The 17,558-nt window shown below is 46.8% G+C and overlaps 4 protein-coding genes across 5 annotated transcripts; 1 reads left to right on the top strand and 3 right to left on the bottom strand.

The window, feature by feature from the left end:
• Positions 1-324: 324 nt before the first annotated feature.
• On the bottom strand, positions 325-1,587 carry LOC129602145 (uncharacterized). 2 transcript variants are annotated; one of them, XR_008692358.1, is made up of 2 exons: positions 1,385-1,587; positions 325-896 (listed from the first exon to the last, which is right to left on the bottom strand). XR_008692358.1 is itself a non-coding variant. In XM_055501112.1 (2 exons), exons 1-2 carry the CDS (start codon positions 1,514-1,516, stop codon positions 527-529), a joined length of 402 nt encoding a protein of 133 aa, XP_055357087.1. In that variant the 5' UTR covers positions 1,517-1,587; the 3' UTR covers positions 325-526. The 2 variants fall into 2 exon arrangements, 1 of the variants encoding a protein (XP_055357087.1); XM_055501112.1 differs by having other exon boundaries at positions 325-796.
• A 291-nt stretch (positions 1,588-1,878) lies between these two features.
• Positions 1,879-3,398, bottom strand: LOC129602139 (uncharacterized). The gene is made up of 2 exons (XM_055501108.1): positions 2,255-3,398; positions 1,879-2,093 (listed from the first exon to the last, which is right to left on the bottom strand). Exons 1-2 carry the CDS (start codon positions 3,396-3,398, stop codon positions 1,879-1,881), a joined length of 1,359 nt encoding a protein of 452 aa, XP_055357083.1.
• A 3,292-nt stretch (positions 3,399-6,690) lies between these two features.
• On the top strand, positions 6,691-8,482 carry LOC129602146 (uncharacterized). Its single transcript, XM_055501114.1, has 8 exons — positions 6,691-6,765; positions 6,867-6,989; positions 7,058-7,366; positions 7,640-7,765; positions 7,842-8,003; positions 8,087-8,178; positions 8,240-8,359; positions 8,428-8,482. Exons 1-6 carry the CDS (start codon positions 6,742-6,744, stop codon positions 8,147-8,149), a joined length of 807 nt encoding a protein of 268 aa, XP_055357089.1. The 5' UTR covers positions 6,691-6,741; the 3' UTR covers positions 8,150-8,178; positions 8,240-8,359; positions 8,428-8,482.
• A 6,187-nt stretch (positions 8,483-14,669) lies between these two features.
• LOC129602147 (uncharacterized) lies at positions 14,670-17,038 on the bottom strand. Its single transcript, XM_055501115.1, has 8 exons — positions 16,821-17,038; positions 16,246-16,368; positions 15,879-16,190; positions 15,685-15,810; positions 15,443-15,616; positions 15,268-15,372; positions 15,088-15,207; positions 14,670-15,007 (listed from the first exon to the last, which is right to left on the bottom strand). The coding sequence occupies exons 1-8, from the start codon at positions 16,980-16,982 to the stop codon at positions 14,906-14,908; spliced, it is 1,224 nt and encodes a 407-aa protein (XP_055357090.1). The 5' UTR covers positions 16,983-17,038; the 3' UTR covers positions 14,670-14,905.
• Positions 17,039-17,558: the final 520 nt, after the last annotated feature.

Raw genomic sequence — 17,558 nt, 5'->3', positions numbered from 1 at the left:
ACCGGTATGAATCCTACCATCACCGGTATAATGAGCATCAAAGCTGCTAGGCAATTTGTACGTCCTTGACTGCTAAAAAGCGTAAAAGGTTTCCACCCAAGGGCGCAATAGAAATTAGATCAGCGCCAACAGGTCACGACACTAGAACAACATTTCACTAAACAAAATCTTGGCCACACCCAGCATATCGGTAACGCCCATAACTATGAGACTAGGACCTGTCAGACGGCGCAGGCACCATGAAAGACGAGTTCTGGTGGAAAGAAATGAAGAAAATATTGAATGAATAAGTTCACAGAATAAGTTTTTTAAGCTGTAGAGCTTTTTATACGTTCTCGTTGCCATGAAGTATAACTATGCTGATATCACCATCAGCAATACAGATTCAAAGCAATACATATTGCGTATAAAAAAATGGTACTGTATTGTTGATCACTATCACTTCGTCATGGAATTACCGACAAGTGTTGAAGCATCGTACTTGCTCTGTATCAGGGAGAAATTATGGGTTACCACACCCAACCCATTATTCTGAAGTTGCTTGTCTCTGGCACGAATCCGATCGTTCCCGTCCGCGGTGTCGCTGTGAATCTTGGTTGGAATTTCTTCGACTGGCATCACTTCCGGTCGCTCCTGTTTGCACAGCGTTAACGCAAACTGCATCACCCATTCTTAGGCGACCGTCAGTATTCCATTTTCTTATGTCGCTTTGGCTCACACCGCGATTCAAGGCGATACGGTCACAGGTCTCTCCGCTCTCGGCTTCCACATGGAAGACACATCGGAATCCCGGCGCCTGTTTGCAGCCCCACATCAAAGCTCTCAACGTTCAAGTGCAATGCAGTGTCCCAGTAGGTGACCCGAACCCGGTGGGTCAGGCGGTCAGCTTGACAAAACTCGTTATGTCGGCAAGAAACAAATAAATTCAAATAAATGATACAATAAAATCTGAACCAGGTTGGCTGGAATCAAATGATTTTGCACCTGCATACGTTAAATAAAAAAATTTATTTCGGCTACAGTGAACTGGCATTACGTAGGAGCAGATTAGTTGATTGTGATAGTCCCACACATGTGCGCCACTTCACTACGACACTCTCGACACCGTGCAAGAATACACATGGGCCACAAATATTCGTCAATATTCTAACTATTAGAGATTTTTTTTAGATTTAAAGTATTATCAGTATTTTCTATTTATAAGTATCAATAATTATCAAATCCAGTATTATCAAATAATTTCAGTTACATAATAAGTAAAAATGAGTGAACCGAAAAAAACTGAAATCATTAAATTTATTAAAATCACGAAAAATCGGTGAATTTTCGGGTGAATAAAGTGTATGAATGACTGCCTAATAGCAATGTTGTCGGTGAGAGGTACCTCTTTGTCGACGAGATGGTACTCGATCTCGACGGTGACGATGACGCCGTTGGGCTGGTGGGGATCCTTCCAGTACACGTGCACGTCTGTTCGTCTGACTGACACCTCCGCCTGTCGGGAATCACAGGGCATCTGATTCGTAGTTCCTTTGGTCGCAGAGTGGCTGAGATGTAGCTGTGGGATTTGTTAATTGGGAGGAAGGCCGGGTGGCGGACACCCGGGTATCCGAGTGGGACCCGTTGATGCATGATCATAAATTGATCTGATATAGGCCGGGTGGCGGACACCCACCCGGTTTCCACGGCAGATTGAAAATTTGTATTTCCGGTGCCATTAACAAAACAACTGGGCGATGCCTGGGCTATCGCACAACCAACGGACACCAATCAGGTACTACTCATAGTACAATGAAGTGAATAAATTAGAATTATACTGATGCGATGCAGACTGTCCTACTCTCTTATTTATACGCTTGAAATTTAAATTGATTCGTTCTAATAACAATGCTTCATAGCATGTTCATAGCAATGTTCTAATAGCAATTCTAATAATAATGACGGGCTGGGCGTGGCACTGCCCACCAGTGGCGGCGACAGACGGGTCCCACTCGGATACCCGGGTGTCCGCCACCCGGATTCCGGTGCGGCCGCAATTTGCCACAGGTCCGCGGCCACGGTGGCCACGCTCGACCGGACGCGCTCGTCCATTTCTACGGAGAGACACACACATACTTCTGGCAAAGTAAATCCAAGTAATGTTTCAACGTGCTAAAATCTCTCCGTTAATGGGGCGTTCTACGGATACTGGCGGTAGATCCATAGTCTTATAACTAAACAACCACGGCACCCGCACAACGCTCACACTACTCACCGAACACCACGTTGTGCTGGAACGCGATAGCAACCTGCGGCGGACACTCCTGGAACATGTCGGAGAAGCCGGTGGCGGTGCGGTGCGAGTATAGCTCAGCCAGCCCCAGCGCCTTCATGCCGCGCTCCAGCTCCAGCTGGCATTTAACCCGCAATTTCGGCACGGACAGCGTTATTTTATAGCGCCCGCTCTGCTTGCGCCAGCCGCGGAGAATCTCCGCCGTGAGACTCCTCTCCAGCTGCCGCAGTGCCTCCCCGCCCGCGGCCGCCGGTAGAATACACATGACGCTGTACCGCTTGTCGCCGGCCGCCATAATCACCATCTGCGGATCTGTCGCGGCGGTCTTCTTCTTGACGTTAAACGACGCGCACGTCGTGCTCATGGACACCATAAACGGGACCCTCTTCAGACTGCCGTCCAGGCAGATAAACATGTCGTCGCGGGTGTATTCTTCATTAAACGGAATCGCCCACGGCGCGGAGAAGGTCAGCAAATTAATCAGCACCAAACTGGTTAGACGATTTTCCAGAACGCTGCGCATGTCGCCCACCGGCAGGCGGTCGGCCATATCGCGGCTGGCATACGTTTTCAAAAACTCCGCGTACGCCGCCCGGGCGGCAGCTGTGTTGTGAAAATCCACAGGCACAAACACCACATCGGATTTGTTGAGCATGGCGTCTTGGAACGACTGTCTCAGCGTGAAGAGTTGACTGTACAAGACCGCGTTGACTTGCTGGAACGCCGCGTCACTGGCGATGCAGGATAACGCCGCGCTGACGTCATCGATACTGCGCCCGTCGGGGCACAGCAGCGCCAGGAGATCGCCGCGTAGGGGATCGCGGGCGCCCAGCAGCAGGGCCAGCAGAATGTGCTGGATGGAGTAGGAACACACGATGAGATTGCTGCTGCCGTTAGGCGACTCGGCTTCCGCCACCGCTTGGTAGATGTTAATGGCCCCACCAGCGGCGCATCGCGGCTGCTGCACGCCCAGTTTTCCTTTTCCCCTTGGCCGTGGAGTGCGTCGCGCACTACTCTGCCGGGAGAAGCAACCCACGAGGGGTAAGCAGCCGCAACCGCTGATTTCCCGCCCGTCCTCTCCATCTGCATTGCGTTTACTCTCACACTGAGATGCTTTCCACGGCATTTCTGAGTGCAAGCCACGCATACAATTTCCAGAATTACTGTGCACGTATACAGGATTTATTACAAACAATGGGAAGACTCAGACATTCGGGCATCTTCCAACGCCTATGTAGGTTTTTTGTGCATAATGCGCAGTAGATAACGACGGCCGACGGGTAACGTGTGTCATGATGTCATCACGATCCGGAGCTTATCTACGCTCCGAATGGTCAAAACAACCATACCGCACGTATTCAAGATACCGCACTGCACAGATTCGTTGTTCAACATACCCGTTCTTATCTCTATGAATCATAACGTATGCACCATAGTGCGCTCACTGCGCTGCACTGGCCGTTACCAGCCAACAGAGACAGATGTCTGACTTTGCGTAATATTATTGTGGTCGACCTGCCACATATATACGTACTGTATACGGTAACGAAGGGTTTCAGTGTAGCTAACCGTGCTGGTACAATGATTAGGACTCGATCGACCAGTTAGATGACGGTATGATGATTACATTATGATTGTAGATGACTACTGTCATGATGATTGTCTATCACGTAACATACTGTGACTTCCGTAGCTAGACATAAATTAATATCAACAGACTAGCATGTAGGTTCAAGAACTAGACATTCAGCTCAACGGAATGGCCAAAGGCAAGAGTCACAGACATAATAATATGAATCGCGTTACAGTACATACGGTACTAGTGACGTACTACATAGCTAGACGGAAACTGAGCTTTAATAGGCGCATTTATTCACACTATCAGATCTTCTCTTTACTACCTACATACATATCAGCCGCGTTGGTTATAATTATACAACCAACGCGGCACGAAACAAACACCTCCGGCAAACACACCAGGAAGTAGCGCTACTTCTGGAACAATACACCGTAAATAATGCTGATGACAAGGCATGACCACGCTGGGTCTTACATAACCACATTGTGTGTAGATACAGCGTGCGCTGTATTTACCACAATATCGCTGAATAAATACTCTCGTATAATATCTGTTTACGGGGGGTTGCGTGAATCCCGGTTGTCCAGACATTTTACTGTACATTATTATTTCATGAGCCTCTTATTTCATACACCGTTAAGAACTTGCCTTGCGCGTGGTTCTAAGTTACTCAACATGGGGCTCCCTAGTCCTGGGAATTCAAATCGGCTGTACGAGGGTGCATGGACGACGCTGCAACACTGGAGCGTGAAAAAACGAACCGAGGGGAAATAAGAGATGGCAAGACAAAGAACAAATCCTGTTCTTCCTTAACAGAAAGCACTCAGTCACCCCGGATTTGTCGAACTAATAATTATCGCAACTGGACACCGAGCTCCAACTGCAAATTTTGACGGAAACAATGTCGTGTTTTAATTAATCTTGCTCGTACACTTTTTAAGGCTGCATATTTCTATTAAGAATCTACTGATCTACATATATATCCCTATTAAAAGTTTGTGTGTCATTAATAACTTTTCGAGCGCTTTTTTTTCGTAAGTTGGGTGAGACGATACGTGTCAGTCACAATACCCCCTTAAATCGGGAGAGCGTTTTTTGTCCTGTAAAACACAAATTTGTCGGTTAACCGCCATATTTATTCTTTCCCAGACTTTTCTGTGCTAGTACAAATATGTACTTTTACCCGGGAAAAAATGACTATAAACTTATTATTAATTTTTTTATTTAATTAGACACATCCCGTAAGTTGCGTATGTTTCTCAGGATGCAGTTGTTCAGGATGCAGTACTAGTATGTAATTCTATTAGCTTTAATTTTATGGGACTGATGACCTATTGGAAAATACACAATAATAGCTGCACCGTAATCATTCGACGATAATACTAATTACATTCAGTAAATCTGGAAATATCAATGCAGTCTCATGATCAGGTAATAAGGTCTATGTCCTCCGCAATCTTAAAGTACGAAAATCAGCACTGCTTGAGGGTTAAGGGTTTTGATAATTACTTTAAAAAAATGATGACCATTCAGTTCACTACCAAGTGCGATTGTCTTGCTTGTTTTGTGCAACAGTGTTCAGTCGATAAAAATTAACGTGTTGATTGTAGTTGCCAATGGGATCAATTTAATCCAATTTAATACTATTAGCCGATCTGAAAAATTCTAACAGTTCAGTCTAGCAGCTGTTCTCACAAGTCAGCAAAGAAGTGTGCACTTGGTATAAGATAACAATTGATCACACCGTCAATAAAGAACGACAGAAATACAGCATTTCTTAACTAGAATGCTTAACACTTTGCAGAAACACCGCAAACACTTTTTATTAAGTTGCTTTGAATCAGCTACTGTTGAATTAGATGCCGGAAAGGTGCATTCCGGTACTTCTGCTGTCGAAAACTATGGCCAAAACTGCAAATTACTTACATTTACGTACAGTACTCGTACTGACACCCCTTATGTTGTTCTGCTTAAACAGCAAACATGCGCTGTGAGTGCAGCCGTGGGCGGCTGGCAGCGTTTGCGGTTCCTTGCGGACACTGCGCGCCCGGGGGCCCATCTACTTGACTCACAGCCACAGATCGCCGACGGTGGAGTTGTCGACTGAACGAGCACTCTGACTCCGCTACTCGCTCTTTTCATTAAAGTTTCAGAGTTTCTTATCATTAGTACTGTGTTTTGTTTGGGGTACAGTAATTCTTCTCACTTTGCGTGTGTAGTTGCACTTTCTTTCTGTTGGTGTTATACTTGAGCAGTTTGGCTCTTCAAGATGTTTTGGCCCGCATCCAGCAGACCCCGAGGGTCTTCGGAGAGCGACTGTGGCTCCGCGAGTAACACTAGTCTTTCGCCCGGAGAAACGATCGACCCAGTACAGCCTGTACAAGAACGCCAGGAGCCAGCGGGGCTTGGCCCCAGCGCCAACGAAGACGATGAACTGATGAGTGGGTTACTCAAGTTTCCTGATCCTGCACAGTGATACAGAGTATAGCACCGAATCAGTACTTCTTCGTTGGCTGGACTGCTTTACCGATAGATGTTTCTCTTAAGGGAAGTGGCCCGGTACATGGTGCCAAATTCGTGTATCCACTGTTTTAGCATGTTTTTCAAATTTTAAAATGAATTTCAAAAATTTTGAAATTCATTTTAAAATTTGAAAAAAATCAGGAAGTCTGGATCGGTGTAAAAACGATATTCATGGACATGCGCATTTACGTGCAAATTTTGAGGGAGATCGGTCCATATTGAGACTTTTGGTACACCTGAACGCATTTAAACTTTTTGGAATTTTGTAACAGTCATAACTCCCGAACCGGATGTTGCGCGCACAAACGGTTTTCACGCCAGTGTGTACAAATCTTCTGGCTACAAAACGTCATAAACCGAAACAAAAATGTGTGTGGGAGTGCGCGAAAGTGTAAGTCTTCGTGCATGTACACGAATTTGGTACCATGTACCGGCCCACTTCCCTTAAATTTCCGTTATTTATAATTCTGCCTAACAGATAGCACCTTGCAGGAGTTTTGTGAGGCGGTGGGGCGACCGGACCGGGAGGTTGTCCCGGGCAAGGGCGTTTCCAACGAGCTGCTTGTGCGGGTCTCCAAACGCGCCACGCATGTGTTGATGAGGGGCACAACTGGGGTGCGTTGACTGCCACGCAGGCACGCACTGGTTCGTAATGCCCCCTAGCGCCTTCCGCTCTGTTCTAGGCACTGGACGATCCCCTGCGCTGTCCGTTCGGACTGGAAGAGGGCGCCGCGGAGGCCTGTGTTAAATTCCGCGCGGGCATGCCGCAAGGCCTGAAAGCGCATTTGGAAGGCGTCCACGGCCTGCACAACGTGCAGCTGAACCTAGCCTGTCCGTGCCCGGCCGAGTTCAACGACGGCGCCGACTGTCCGTTCGTGCAGTTCGACCCCTCCGGCTGCATTTTGCATGATCACATCCGCAAACACCACCCCGTATACAAGGAGCGCATCATGGAGGCGCTGTACAAACAACGTAGCAAGAAGTGTGGCGAGGTGAGCTACAATGAACGACAAAATTTACTTTACCCCGGAACCGGTTTTGGAGCTGTAGCTTTAGACAGAGAACAGGGAGAGCACGGTTGCCGCGCTTACTGCTCAGTAAGCGGTTATAGCGAGGGTTATGCGGCGCTCATTCATCGTATGCGCTGTAAGCCGACAGCGGCTAACGGGCCGGAGTTTAACTAATTTTTGTCGTCCATTCTATATCACAGATTCACAGTGTCTGGTTGATCAGCATTTACAGCGTAAATCTGGCTGTGTGTGCAGAAGTACCGGGAGTTTCTGCGCACGGCCAGAAGCGAGACCTTCCCGGAGGGGACGAGTAATTTGCGCATCCTGTGGCCCAGCCAGATCATCGCCGACAGGATCGTCATCCCCACCCGTGTTGATAAGGTCTGTGCGCGTTGTTCCAGTTCGTCACAAATTGCAGCAAAAGCAGAATATTCATTGTCATCCGCATATTGTGCAGAATGGGCAAGTGCTGTACATCTGCAAGATCGACGCGTGTGCAGCCAGGGAAGAAGGCAATCAAATCGCTTCCTCCTGCCGCATGTTCGAGCACTTGATGACGCAGCACCGCCGGCGGTGCGCCGCGCTGCCCACCCAAGTGTACCACGCCTGCGCCGACCCGGTACGTGCCTTCGCATAAACATTATTGTCCTGTTGGAGCTGTGGGAACAGCGCAGGACTGTGAGTGTGTTGCTGTCTGTGCAGGACTGCCCGGTGCAGCTGTTCGACCCTGACGACATGATGGATGCGCGCATCCGCACCTGTTAGGCCAGGCGTACAAGGAGAACGCCCTGCAGGTTGGTCGCTTGGGCAATGGACAATTTTGTGCGTGGTGTGACTGAGCCGTCTGCTGGTTAGGAGCGGGCCAAGCTGGAAGCTCTCGTGACGGGCCAGTGCATCGGCGAGGCGCTGAACACAAGCGCCGACTTCGAGGAATCGGAGGACAGTTATCTCTACAACTACACCTGTCCCGTCCAGGTACGCAAGAGCACATTCATGTTGTTGTTGCTGGCGCTTGTCTGACTCCGCGTGATGGCTGCTGGCAGGGCTGTCTGGTCAGTCACTCCGCGCGACTACATGCTATGGCACATCGGCGCCGACCACGAAAATGACTGGAATGTTCAAGCGGTGAATGTTCAGTGACGACACCCGCGGAAGGCTTGTTTGTCCATGCCAACAGCGATTCTCGATTTCTCGCTCACAGACTAATGCAGGCTCCTTTCTCACGCACGGAATGGAGCGTGGACGGCCTTTTCCTTGGCTGAGTTTTTCCGTACGTTTTCTGTGGTCCGTTATGTCGTTGTAATTTGTCGAGCTTTTCGCTTTTTTTAGACTGACGCTGCTCAGACTGGTCGAATGAATATTCGCTTTTCTTGAGACAAAACTGATGTTAGTTATGGCAAAAGCCATAAAAATATTTAATAGTACAAAACGCAAGCCCAGGCATACCATTTCTCAGTTAAAATTGACAGTTAAAAAAGCTTACTGGCTTAGTTGATTGTTATACGAAAGCGGAAGGATTTCTTCTATGCAGAAAGATAATTCCATGGAGCAAGTTATTAATGAGTTCAGCAGGTGGGTTTATTCCGCAACCACGGTATTATTACTGTCTCAAATCCATTTTCGCTGCAGCCGAAAAAGCGGGAATCCTGACTAAATTGTCAGAACAAAAGGGAATTGATGCACTTGATCAGTATATTACTTTTGGTTCGACCGGACTTTGCTGCTCGTAAGCCGCAATGAGGTTCTGTATTCACAAAAGCGAGCTATTCCCGGTGTGGTGTTAAGGTCAGATCAGTGTGTCCCGTGGAAGGAAAGTGGCGCAACGGGTAAAAAAAGGTGCACAACCAGCATTCTTGTAGGTGTAGTGGCGATAGTACGGTATTTTTTTGATTGTATGCACATTTTATTTTAAACTCGTACAAGCAAATGCCCATTAAAAACTTAGACTCAAGTAGCCAAAAGCTAGAACAAATAAAACAACTTCTCTAGCGGATTCTGTCCTGGGGACGGTCGGGTGTTTTCGAGAGTTAGAAGAGTTATTTTACTTGTTCTAATTATTTGGGTTTTTAAAGTTTGAATGTAAATGGCATCGGCTTGTGCAAGTTGACAATAAACTTAACCAGGAACTCCTCTAGCTCTTTTGGTATTTGTGCGACCCATAAGACCGGTCACCCGCTGGCAACTACTACCCACTGAGTACCCAAACATGATTCATCCCGTTATCAATTTCCTAAGCTTCTCCTTATTAATAGGTTCCGCATGCTTTTTTACAGCAGGATGCTGAATGATCATAGCTAGGATCCGTACGAGGTAAATCGAATTTGTTTTGAAGAGTCGCCACTCTGCATCATGGTGGGATATTAGTGCTTAGTCGTGCATTTCAGCTTATGTTCCACATGTAACCAATGACCGGCGCGAGTTCCGTCACAAAAGATGTACAGGCTGACAAAGTGGAATCTTGTCGGGTTATCAACCGGCTGGGCCACAGCACACTCAGATCGCTCGTCTCCTCCGGGAAAGTCTGGCTGCGCGCCATGCGTATGTACTCCGTGTTTCTGCAACAAAAAGGACTAGCCGGTAAAATGAACATGAATCCATAGCGTGATGGAGGGATGAATTATAACTGGGTGGTGGGTGGTGTCCGGTGGTCTTATCGGTCGTACTAATACTACCGCAACAATATTGTAAAAGTAGCCGATCTGGCTGCTGGTCCAGTGGGTTGGCGCGTTGACCGTACCACGAAGTTGTGTGGGCTGTTGGGATGAAAGGTTGGCACGGCCGGCAACGATGCTGGTCGAAGACGCTCTTACTGACGTAACACAATTACTGAACGTAACAACGGAAGTTCACGGCATGTTTAATGACAAGAGCAATGCAAAACAGGGATCAAGTTTGGGGCAAGAGTTTAACAAGCGGAACAAGCCGATGCAAGCTGTAGCAAGCGAATGCAAGACTGAATTCTAGAAATGGTGAAGAAGAACAGCTAGCCGGTGAAATGGACAGAAATTCATAACGCATTGATGAATCCTTGCTGGGTGGTCTTATCGTTCGTACAAATACTATCGCTACAATATCTACTCGTATTCAGCATGGACGGATCGAGCTTCCGATTCCATTGGAGAAAAGGTTTTAGAGTAAATCTGATTACAGATTCAGAATCAGCGAATTTTTTTGATCTAGAAAATTATTGGAGAAACCCAAAAAAACCATTGGGTCTCTTCCCCCTTTTGCAGGTACCTCGCTACCCCATCACGTGGCGGTTGCCATGTCGCGGAGGGGGTTACTTGTTTTTGAAAGGGGAAGGTGTCGTTTTGGTTTCTTTAAAAAAGTAAGTAATCTCAGATTCGGCATCAGCGCATTTTTCTGTCATAGAAACATAGCCCCATTTTCGACAAAAAATTTGACGCCCCCGAGGGGCGCCAAGTGCCCAAATTCGTTGACAGAGCACATTCATAATTTTTTTTTAGAACAGAATCGGAATCCGCGCACTCGATTTAGCCGAAAAACAATTCTGAAAGTGGAAACTACGTATTTCTTTGTTGAGAATATCGCGACCGCCCAAGGTGGCGGTCATGTATGACCCTTGGGGGCGACCAATTTTTTTCGAAGATCGGAATACGTTTCTATACAGGAAAATGCTCTGATTCCGGATCTGGGATCAGTTTTGTAAAGAAACCAAAACGACACCTTCCCCTTTCAAAAACAAGTCACCCCCTCCGCGACAGGGCAACCGCCACGTGAAGGGGTAGCGAGGTACCTGAAATAGGGGGAAGACAACCACTGGTTTTTTTGGGTTTCTCCAATAATTTTCTAGATCAGCAAAATTCACTGATTCTGAATCTGTAATCAGATTTACTCTAAAATTTTTTTTCCAATGGAGTCGGAAGCTCGATCCGTCCATGGTATTCAGTATGCTGTTTGTAGTATGTTGAAGAATTCGGTGCAGCATTTTTAACCGTTACGCCACTCTCCTTAATTTCACCCCGACGGCCCGACCCACCCACCCTCGGTACCTCTTACCTTTACACCACACCGGGGAGGAATCAGTTTTGTCCATACAAATCCTTGTTACGGTAAAACGAGCAGTGGAGTCTGGTCTAAACAAAATCAATGTAAATAAGTGTACTTCGAAGTACGAGTTTCGATTAATTCGATTGCTTTGTTCGGCACAACTTAGTCAGCTGTCACTTTATCAGTTGGAGCGGAAAAGGTTTGGCTACCACCCATTTCGCCAACCGGACATTTCGCCAACCGGACATTTCGCCAACCAGACATTTCGCCAACAGCCTACAGGATATTTAGCCTACAGTACTTTACGTTTAGCGCCTTAGTCTACAGGACAATTGGCATATGGCACTCTTGGCTGGCCAAAGCAGCACATTTTACATGCATTTTTATTTTAAATGTACAATAAATACATACGTACTGCAGCACATTCACACGTTGTAGTATTACAACAAGAACAAAAACTATTTACAAATATTTTCCCATTTACACCATAACTGACAGTGTGCCATGCAAGGTAAAATAATTAGCAGGAACGTATCGAAAGGCGATTACATGTACTTCTAACACCAAATGCGGCTGAAATGCAAAACTCAAAATATATTAGCAGGAACGTATCGAAAAGCGATTACTTCTAACACTAAATTCGGCGGAAATGCAAAACTCAAAATATATATGAAGTCCGAATTATAAGACAAGCTGCTACGCTGCAGTTTGACCATGAAAACCTTACAACATGATTTCGAGATTAATGGCAACCGATCTCAAATAGCTGATCGTATCGATTTGCCCGTAGTTGGATGCAACGTTTTTTAGCCGCTTGGTGACCTCCAGGTATTGCTTCCTTTGTTTAGAATTTCACCTGCCATGCGTGAAGCTGCCTCTGTTTGCTGGTGAACAATTTCCCGACACAGTAGGTTGAAAAATTGATAAATGCCGGGATGGTCTTTATTAACGACATCAGAAAACGTGCGATGCCAAGCTTCTAGGCGATTGGTCGTACGGTGAATATCCCTACTCAAGTCTATCCACACAGCTCCAAAATTCAACAGGATACAGAGGCCTTTTAATGCGACAACCGGTTACTCGAAACATAGTTGTTGTTTCGCCGACGTATGTTGTTTTCAAGTACTCGATTAACACATCGTTGTGTTTGAACGGAAAAAATGGCGCGTCCAGGAGTTCAATAAGCGCTCGTTCTACATCCTGTACCGGCACGAACGCGAGGGCAAAAAGCATGCGACAGGAAATGTTGAACTCTGCATTGTTCGCATAAATAGGCCCGTGTCCCAGGGCAACGAGTTTCCGGTACAGGCTTTGTCCGAAGTGGAAGTTGCAGCCTGTAAATTAATTATTTGCAAAATTTTTATATCTGCAAAAAAAAATTAATAATAGTTAATAATCAAGATTAAGTGACAAGAATTATTAATCATCAATGAATGCTAATAGTATTTCTGCTTTCACTAACAGCAGTAGTAACTAGCAACGGCGTATAACCTTTGAAAATCGTGACATAAGTGCGGGAACAAATTAGTATTAATTAATGCCACTCAATAACAACTAAATAAGAACGATCTAAAATAATTATAATTACTGACTAAAAATCTGTAATCATAAAAACAAAAATTACAATTAGCACAAATAATAACAGCTGTTGCAAAACAACAAAATTCAAGAAAATTAAGTACGTACAGAGAACCTGAATATTTCATGTTTTAATATTTACTTAAACTGCATAAAAAATTACAATTTATTCCATTAATAAAAATATTATGTTAATTTCACCTCTTAATTTTGACGTGGTAAAAACATTTCGGAACGCAATCACAGCCGACTGTTCGAAATCCATCAACATGTGTTCGGGTCCGACTTCTTCAGATCCACTTTTCTGCATCAGTGCGTCACGGATAATTGTGAAAAGCGTCGATAAGTGAGCTCACATTTATTTGGCAACAACGCATAAATAAGCGGAGCCGTTGCACCACAAACATCAGCATGCACCGTGTACAACTGCGTGAAAACAGGCGGGCTGACGCTGAAGGTGCCATCGCTCAGCCAAACATTTGTTCTCTCCAGATAATCGAAGCATTTCGGATCTCCGAACACAATAATCCGATGAATGTCTTCTGCACCAGTATCGGCAGTTAGCACGGATTCATTGCGCGTTGTTTCTTTCAGAAAATAACTGCCATCGATATCCGCCAAGCAAGTTACACGGCCGGTAGGGATACCTTCCGCTTTTCTTTGGCGTCCAATGGTTTTGGCAAGAGCGTTGTAAGAAGACATTTTTACTGCAGCATATACAGGCATCCCGGCGCGAACTTCATCAATAATCTGCCGTGGTCGCTCCACTGTATTGGTTGCACGAACCTTTAACGCCTGTCTGGCTGATTTCGCAGTAACCTTTATGACATCCGGGGCATGAGAATGCTGGCCGCGCTCAACAGCTGCGCCATCGGCATAATATAAACGAGCACTGCAGTGGGCCTTTCTCGGCAACGCCAGTTCTGACAATTCTCCGTTCTGTCTTCTGCGCGTTTCCAGAATTCGATATACTCATAACTTTGTAATTTAACACTTTGCCTTTGCGGTTGGTAAAAGAAAACGTTATTTCCGTCATAATTAACTAGGCAGTTAATTATCTGTGCCCTGCTATGTAAATACGTAGACAAAAAAACCTGGAAAATTGTGGTTAATACGAAATTTAAGATTATCCAACGGCTTTTTCTGTGCGCATATAAGAAGTGGCACTGAGGGTTCGATTTTACGCTTAATCAGCCTTGCTCATAATATGCATATGACTGAGTAATGATTTCGAATCGAACTCATTTACATCAGCAATTGTTCATGTGCCGCTCAGTTTCGAATCACATTATAAGATGTAGAATCTGTACGTCATTGCAGCGTTGAGCCGTGTGCATTAATGCCAATGGCATATATACGATGTCTTATAGCAAAGTACTGTAGTTCAGTAAACGGGAGCAAATCACCCGGTTGGCGAAATGTCCCGTTGGCGAAATGGGATGATACCAAAGGTTTTGCTACAGTACGTAATCGTGGATGCGCAATAAACCCAGATGCTAACTGTAAAGCTCAACGGAATTTTCTTTCTGCACAGAACAAAATTTAATGGTGTGCTACATTTGTACGACATTGAGCCAACCAGCAAGAAATAGTTTTTAAATGTCTACATTTAAACTGAGAAATGGTGTGTTTTATGGTGGTTGCCAGTTAAAGTAACATCAGTTTGCATTCAAGTACAGCGAATTTTTGACCCGTCGGAGCAACGTCTGAAAGAAACGAACAGCTCGACTAAAAATGGACATACAACGACATAACGGAGCACAGAAAAAGTCCTAAGAAAAATTGCACAAACCAATCAGCAAAAGGCAGTCCAGTGCGTAAAAATGGATCGTGCATCAGCATGTCAGCGAGAAACTGAGGATCGACAGGGGGAAACTCGATTGGCCTTGGCCTGGACAGATAGCGCCATTGTGCGGCCTCCCACGGGTGTCGTTACTGATCATTCACCAGTTGAAGTGTATTCCAGTCTTTCTCGTGATCGGCGCCGATGTGCCACAGCATGTAGTCGCGCTCGGAATGACTGACCAGACAGCCCTGCCGTGACAATCACGCGGGTCCGATGAGCGCCAGCAATTGATTTAATTCCGTGCATGAAAAGGCTCTTTCTTGCTTACCTGGACGGGACAGGTGTAGTTGTAGAGATAGCTGTCCTCCGAGTCCTCGCTGTCGACGCTAGTGTTCAGCGCCTCCCCGGTGCACTGTCCCGTCACGAACCCTTCCAGCTTGGCCCGCTCCTAACAACCAGACGGCTCAGTCCTACCACGGCAAAACTGTCCATTACCAAAATGACCAACCTGCAGGGCGTTCTCCGAGTACACTATACCCAGCAGCTGCGGATGCACGGCCTTGATGTGGCTGTCCATCATGTCGTACAGCGAAAACACCTGGACCGGGCACTCCTGCCGACAAACAAAGCAAAACAGACAGGCTCAACCAGCCGCTGAGGCTCTAGCGCAAATTGACACGTACCGCGTCGGCGCAGGCGTGGTACACTTGGGTGGGCAGCGGCGCGCAACGCTGCTGATGCTGCATTATCAGATGCGCGTGCATCCAGTGCGACGACTCCAGCAGCCGGCCCGGGCCGTCTTCACTGACGGCAAGTGCACACGCGTCGATTTTGCACACATACTTCACTTGACCATTCTGCACAACAATTTCCATTTTCATGCCATTTTCATGCACTTGCTGACGAACTCAATAAGTGCACCGACCTTATCAACGCGGGTGGGGATGACGATCCGGTCGGCGATGATCTGGCTGGGCCACAGGATACTGCAATTACTGGTCCCCTCCGGGAAGGTCTCGCTCTTGGCTGTCCGCAGGAACTCCCGGTACTTCTGCAAAAATAACGCCATTGACGCTGCAAATGCTGAAGCAGCGGCGATGACTACAAGTGTCTGCTCACCTCGCCACACTTGTTGCTGCGTTGTTTGTACAGCGCCTGCATGATGCGCTCTTTGTATATAGGATGGCGCTCGCGGATGTGGTTGGGCAACAAGTCGCCGAAGGGGTCGAACCGCACGAACGGACAGTCGGCGTCGTCGTCGCTGAACTCGGCCGGACACGGACAGACAAAATTCAGCTGGACGTTGTGCAGACCGTGGACGGCCTCCAAGTGCGCCTTCAGCCCCTGCGGTATACCCGCGCGGAACGCGACGCAGGCCTCCGTGGCGCCCTCTTTCAGCCCGAAGGGGCAGCGCAGGGGATCGACCAGTGACTAGAGACGGAAGAATTTAGGAGCACTACAACCAAGCGCGAGGCAGACGACTAACCCGAATTGTCCCCCTCATCAACACATGCGTGGCGCGCTGGGACACCCGCACAACCATCTCGTTGGAAACGCCCCTGCCATGCACAACCTCCCGGTCCGGACGCCCCACCGCCTCACAAAACTCCTGCATATTAGATTATTACCATTAATATAATAATATCATCAATATTACATAAGCAGACAACCCCAAAGCGAGTCTGGTCAAAAAGTAGTAACATAAAAATTTAATGCTAACTGCAGTATACAGGAGACATGTAGTATTCGCCAAAGGTTAAGGCCTGGAGCGGAAGTTTCTTGCGACGTAACGATCTAAAAGCGAATTCTTCGTTCGCAGTTGACCACTCTGTATGCCAGCCAGCCACTTTCTGACGCAAGATGCCTCATATTTACCAAAAGTTTGATACAGCAATGCAGCAATACTCAGCAGCAGACATACTTTATAATACTGCACTCAACTGTAATTTCACCGACAGATTTTCCACGCTACTGAGATATTGAGAAATACCACATATTTCAACAGTGCTCTGCTGCAGCACAACGTTCGCTCGGTAGGGGAACTTATCGCAGCTCACTCACCAGTTCTCCCTTTTCGTTGGCGCTTGCTGGTTGCTGGTGCTTCTCTACAGACTGTACTGGGTCCCTCTCTGGAGTCTTTTCAGGCGACATGCTACCGCCACTGCCCGAGCAGTGCTGGCTCTCCGAAGACCGTCGCGGTTGGTAGGGCGCCGGCCAAGGCATCGAAGAGGCAGGACCAACGAAGAAAAGAGCGCCAGTAAAGTTAAAAAAGTACAATAACAACAGCTGCAAAACAGAGAAAGCTTCGGGGATTGTATTTCGCACTCACAGTCCAATCTCGCACACGGTTGACTGCCGCCTGAGGATGCAGTAACACCACAAGCCGGCTTTTTATGGAGCAAATAAGCAGGGCGCTATCCACTGGAGCTACTAAACAACTGCTAGCATAACGGCAGATAATAAATTTTTAAAGATTAAAAAAATAAAACAGCAAGCACAAGTTGCGTTGTATTTCGCGTATGCACTTTTTGTTATGTTGGTGGCCATGGTTGCTTTTGCCCAATAAAGAAAAGTTGACACTTGCTTGACAAGAGAAAAAAGTAAGCCTGCGCTGTGACTGCAAGCCGTAGGCGGCTGGCCGGGAGCCCTACCACGCGGGCACGGTATAGCCAGGGCGCACCTACTTGACTGAGTCAAGTTGACTCACTCATCTGCACAGATGGCCACAGAACGATCAAGAAACGAGAAGAAGCATGCTGTGAGTGCGAACTGCGAAGTTCGAAAGCGAAAATCTCACAG

Source organism: Paramacrobiotus metropolitanus, unplaced genomic scaffold (genome assembly GCF_019649055.1).
Source record: "Paramacrobiotus metropolitanus isolate TYO unplaced genomic scaffold, Prichtersi_v1.0 Parri_scaffold0000339, whole genome shotgun sequence".
NCBI lineage: Eukaryota > Metazoa > Tardigrada > Eutardigrada > Parachela > Macrobiotidae > Paramacrobiotus > Paramacrobiotus metropolitanus.
This window is presented reverse-complemented; position numbering and strand designations above follow the sequence as displayed.

Coding starts and splice junctions, on each gene's coding strand:
- LOC129602145 (XM_055501112.1), bottom strand. CDS start 1,516: ATGCCCTGTGATTCCCGACAGGCGGAGGTGTCAGTCAGACGAACAGAC. Junction 797..1,384: donor ACCATCTCGTCGACAAAGAG/GTACCTCTCACC, acceptor GGCTGCAAACAG/GCGCCGGGATTCCGATGTGT.
- LOC129602139 (XM_055501108.1), bottom strand. CDS start 3,398: ATGCCGTGGAAAGCATCTCAGTGTGAGAGTAAACGCAATGCAGATGGA. Junction 2,094..2,254: donor CCAGCACAACGTGGTGTTCG/GTGAGTAGTGTG, acceptor GTCTCTCCGTAG/AAATGGACGAGCGCGTCCGG.
- LOC129602146 (XM_055501114.1), top strand. CDS start 6,742: ATGTGTGTGGGAGTGCGCGAAAGT. Junction 6,990..7,057: donor TGATGAGGGGCACAACTGGG/GTGCGTTGACTG, acceptor GCTCTGTTCTAG/GCACTGGACGATCCCCTGCG. Junction 7,766..7,841: donor TCCCCACCCGTGTTGATAAG/GTCTGTGCGCGT, acceptor CATATTGTGCAG/AATGGGCAAGTGCTGTACAT.
- LOC129602147 (XM_055501115.1), bottom strand. CDS start 16,982: ATGCCTTGGCCGGCGCCCTACCAACCGCGACGGTCTTCGGAGAGCCAG. Junction 16,369..16,820: donor CCAACGAAAAGGGAGAACTG/GTGAGTGAGCTG, acceptor TCTAATATGCAG/GAGTTTTGTGAGGCGGTGGG. Junction 15,373..15,442: donor ACCACGCCTGCGCCGACGCG/GTACGTGTCAAT, acceptor GTTTGTCGGCAG/GAGTGCCCGGTCCAGGTGTT.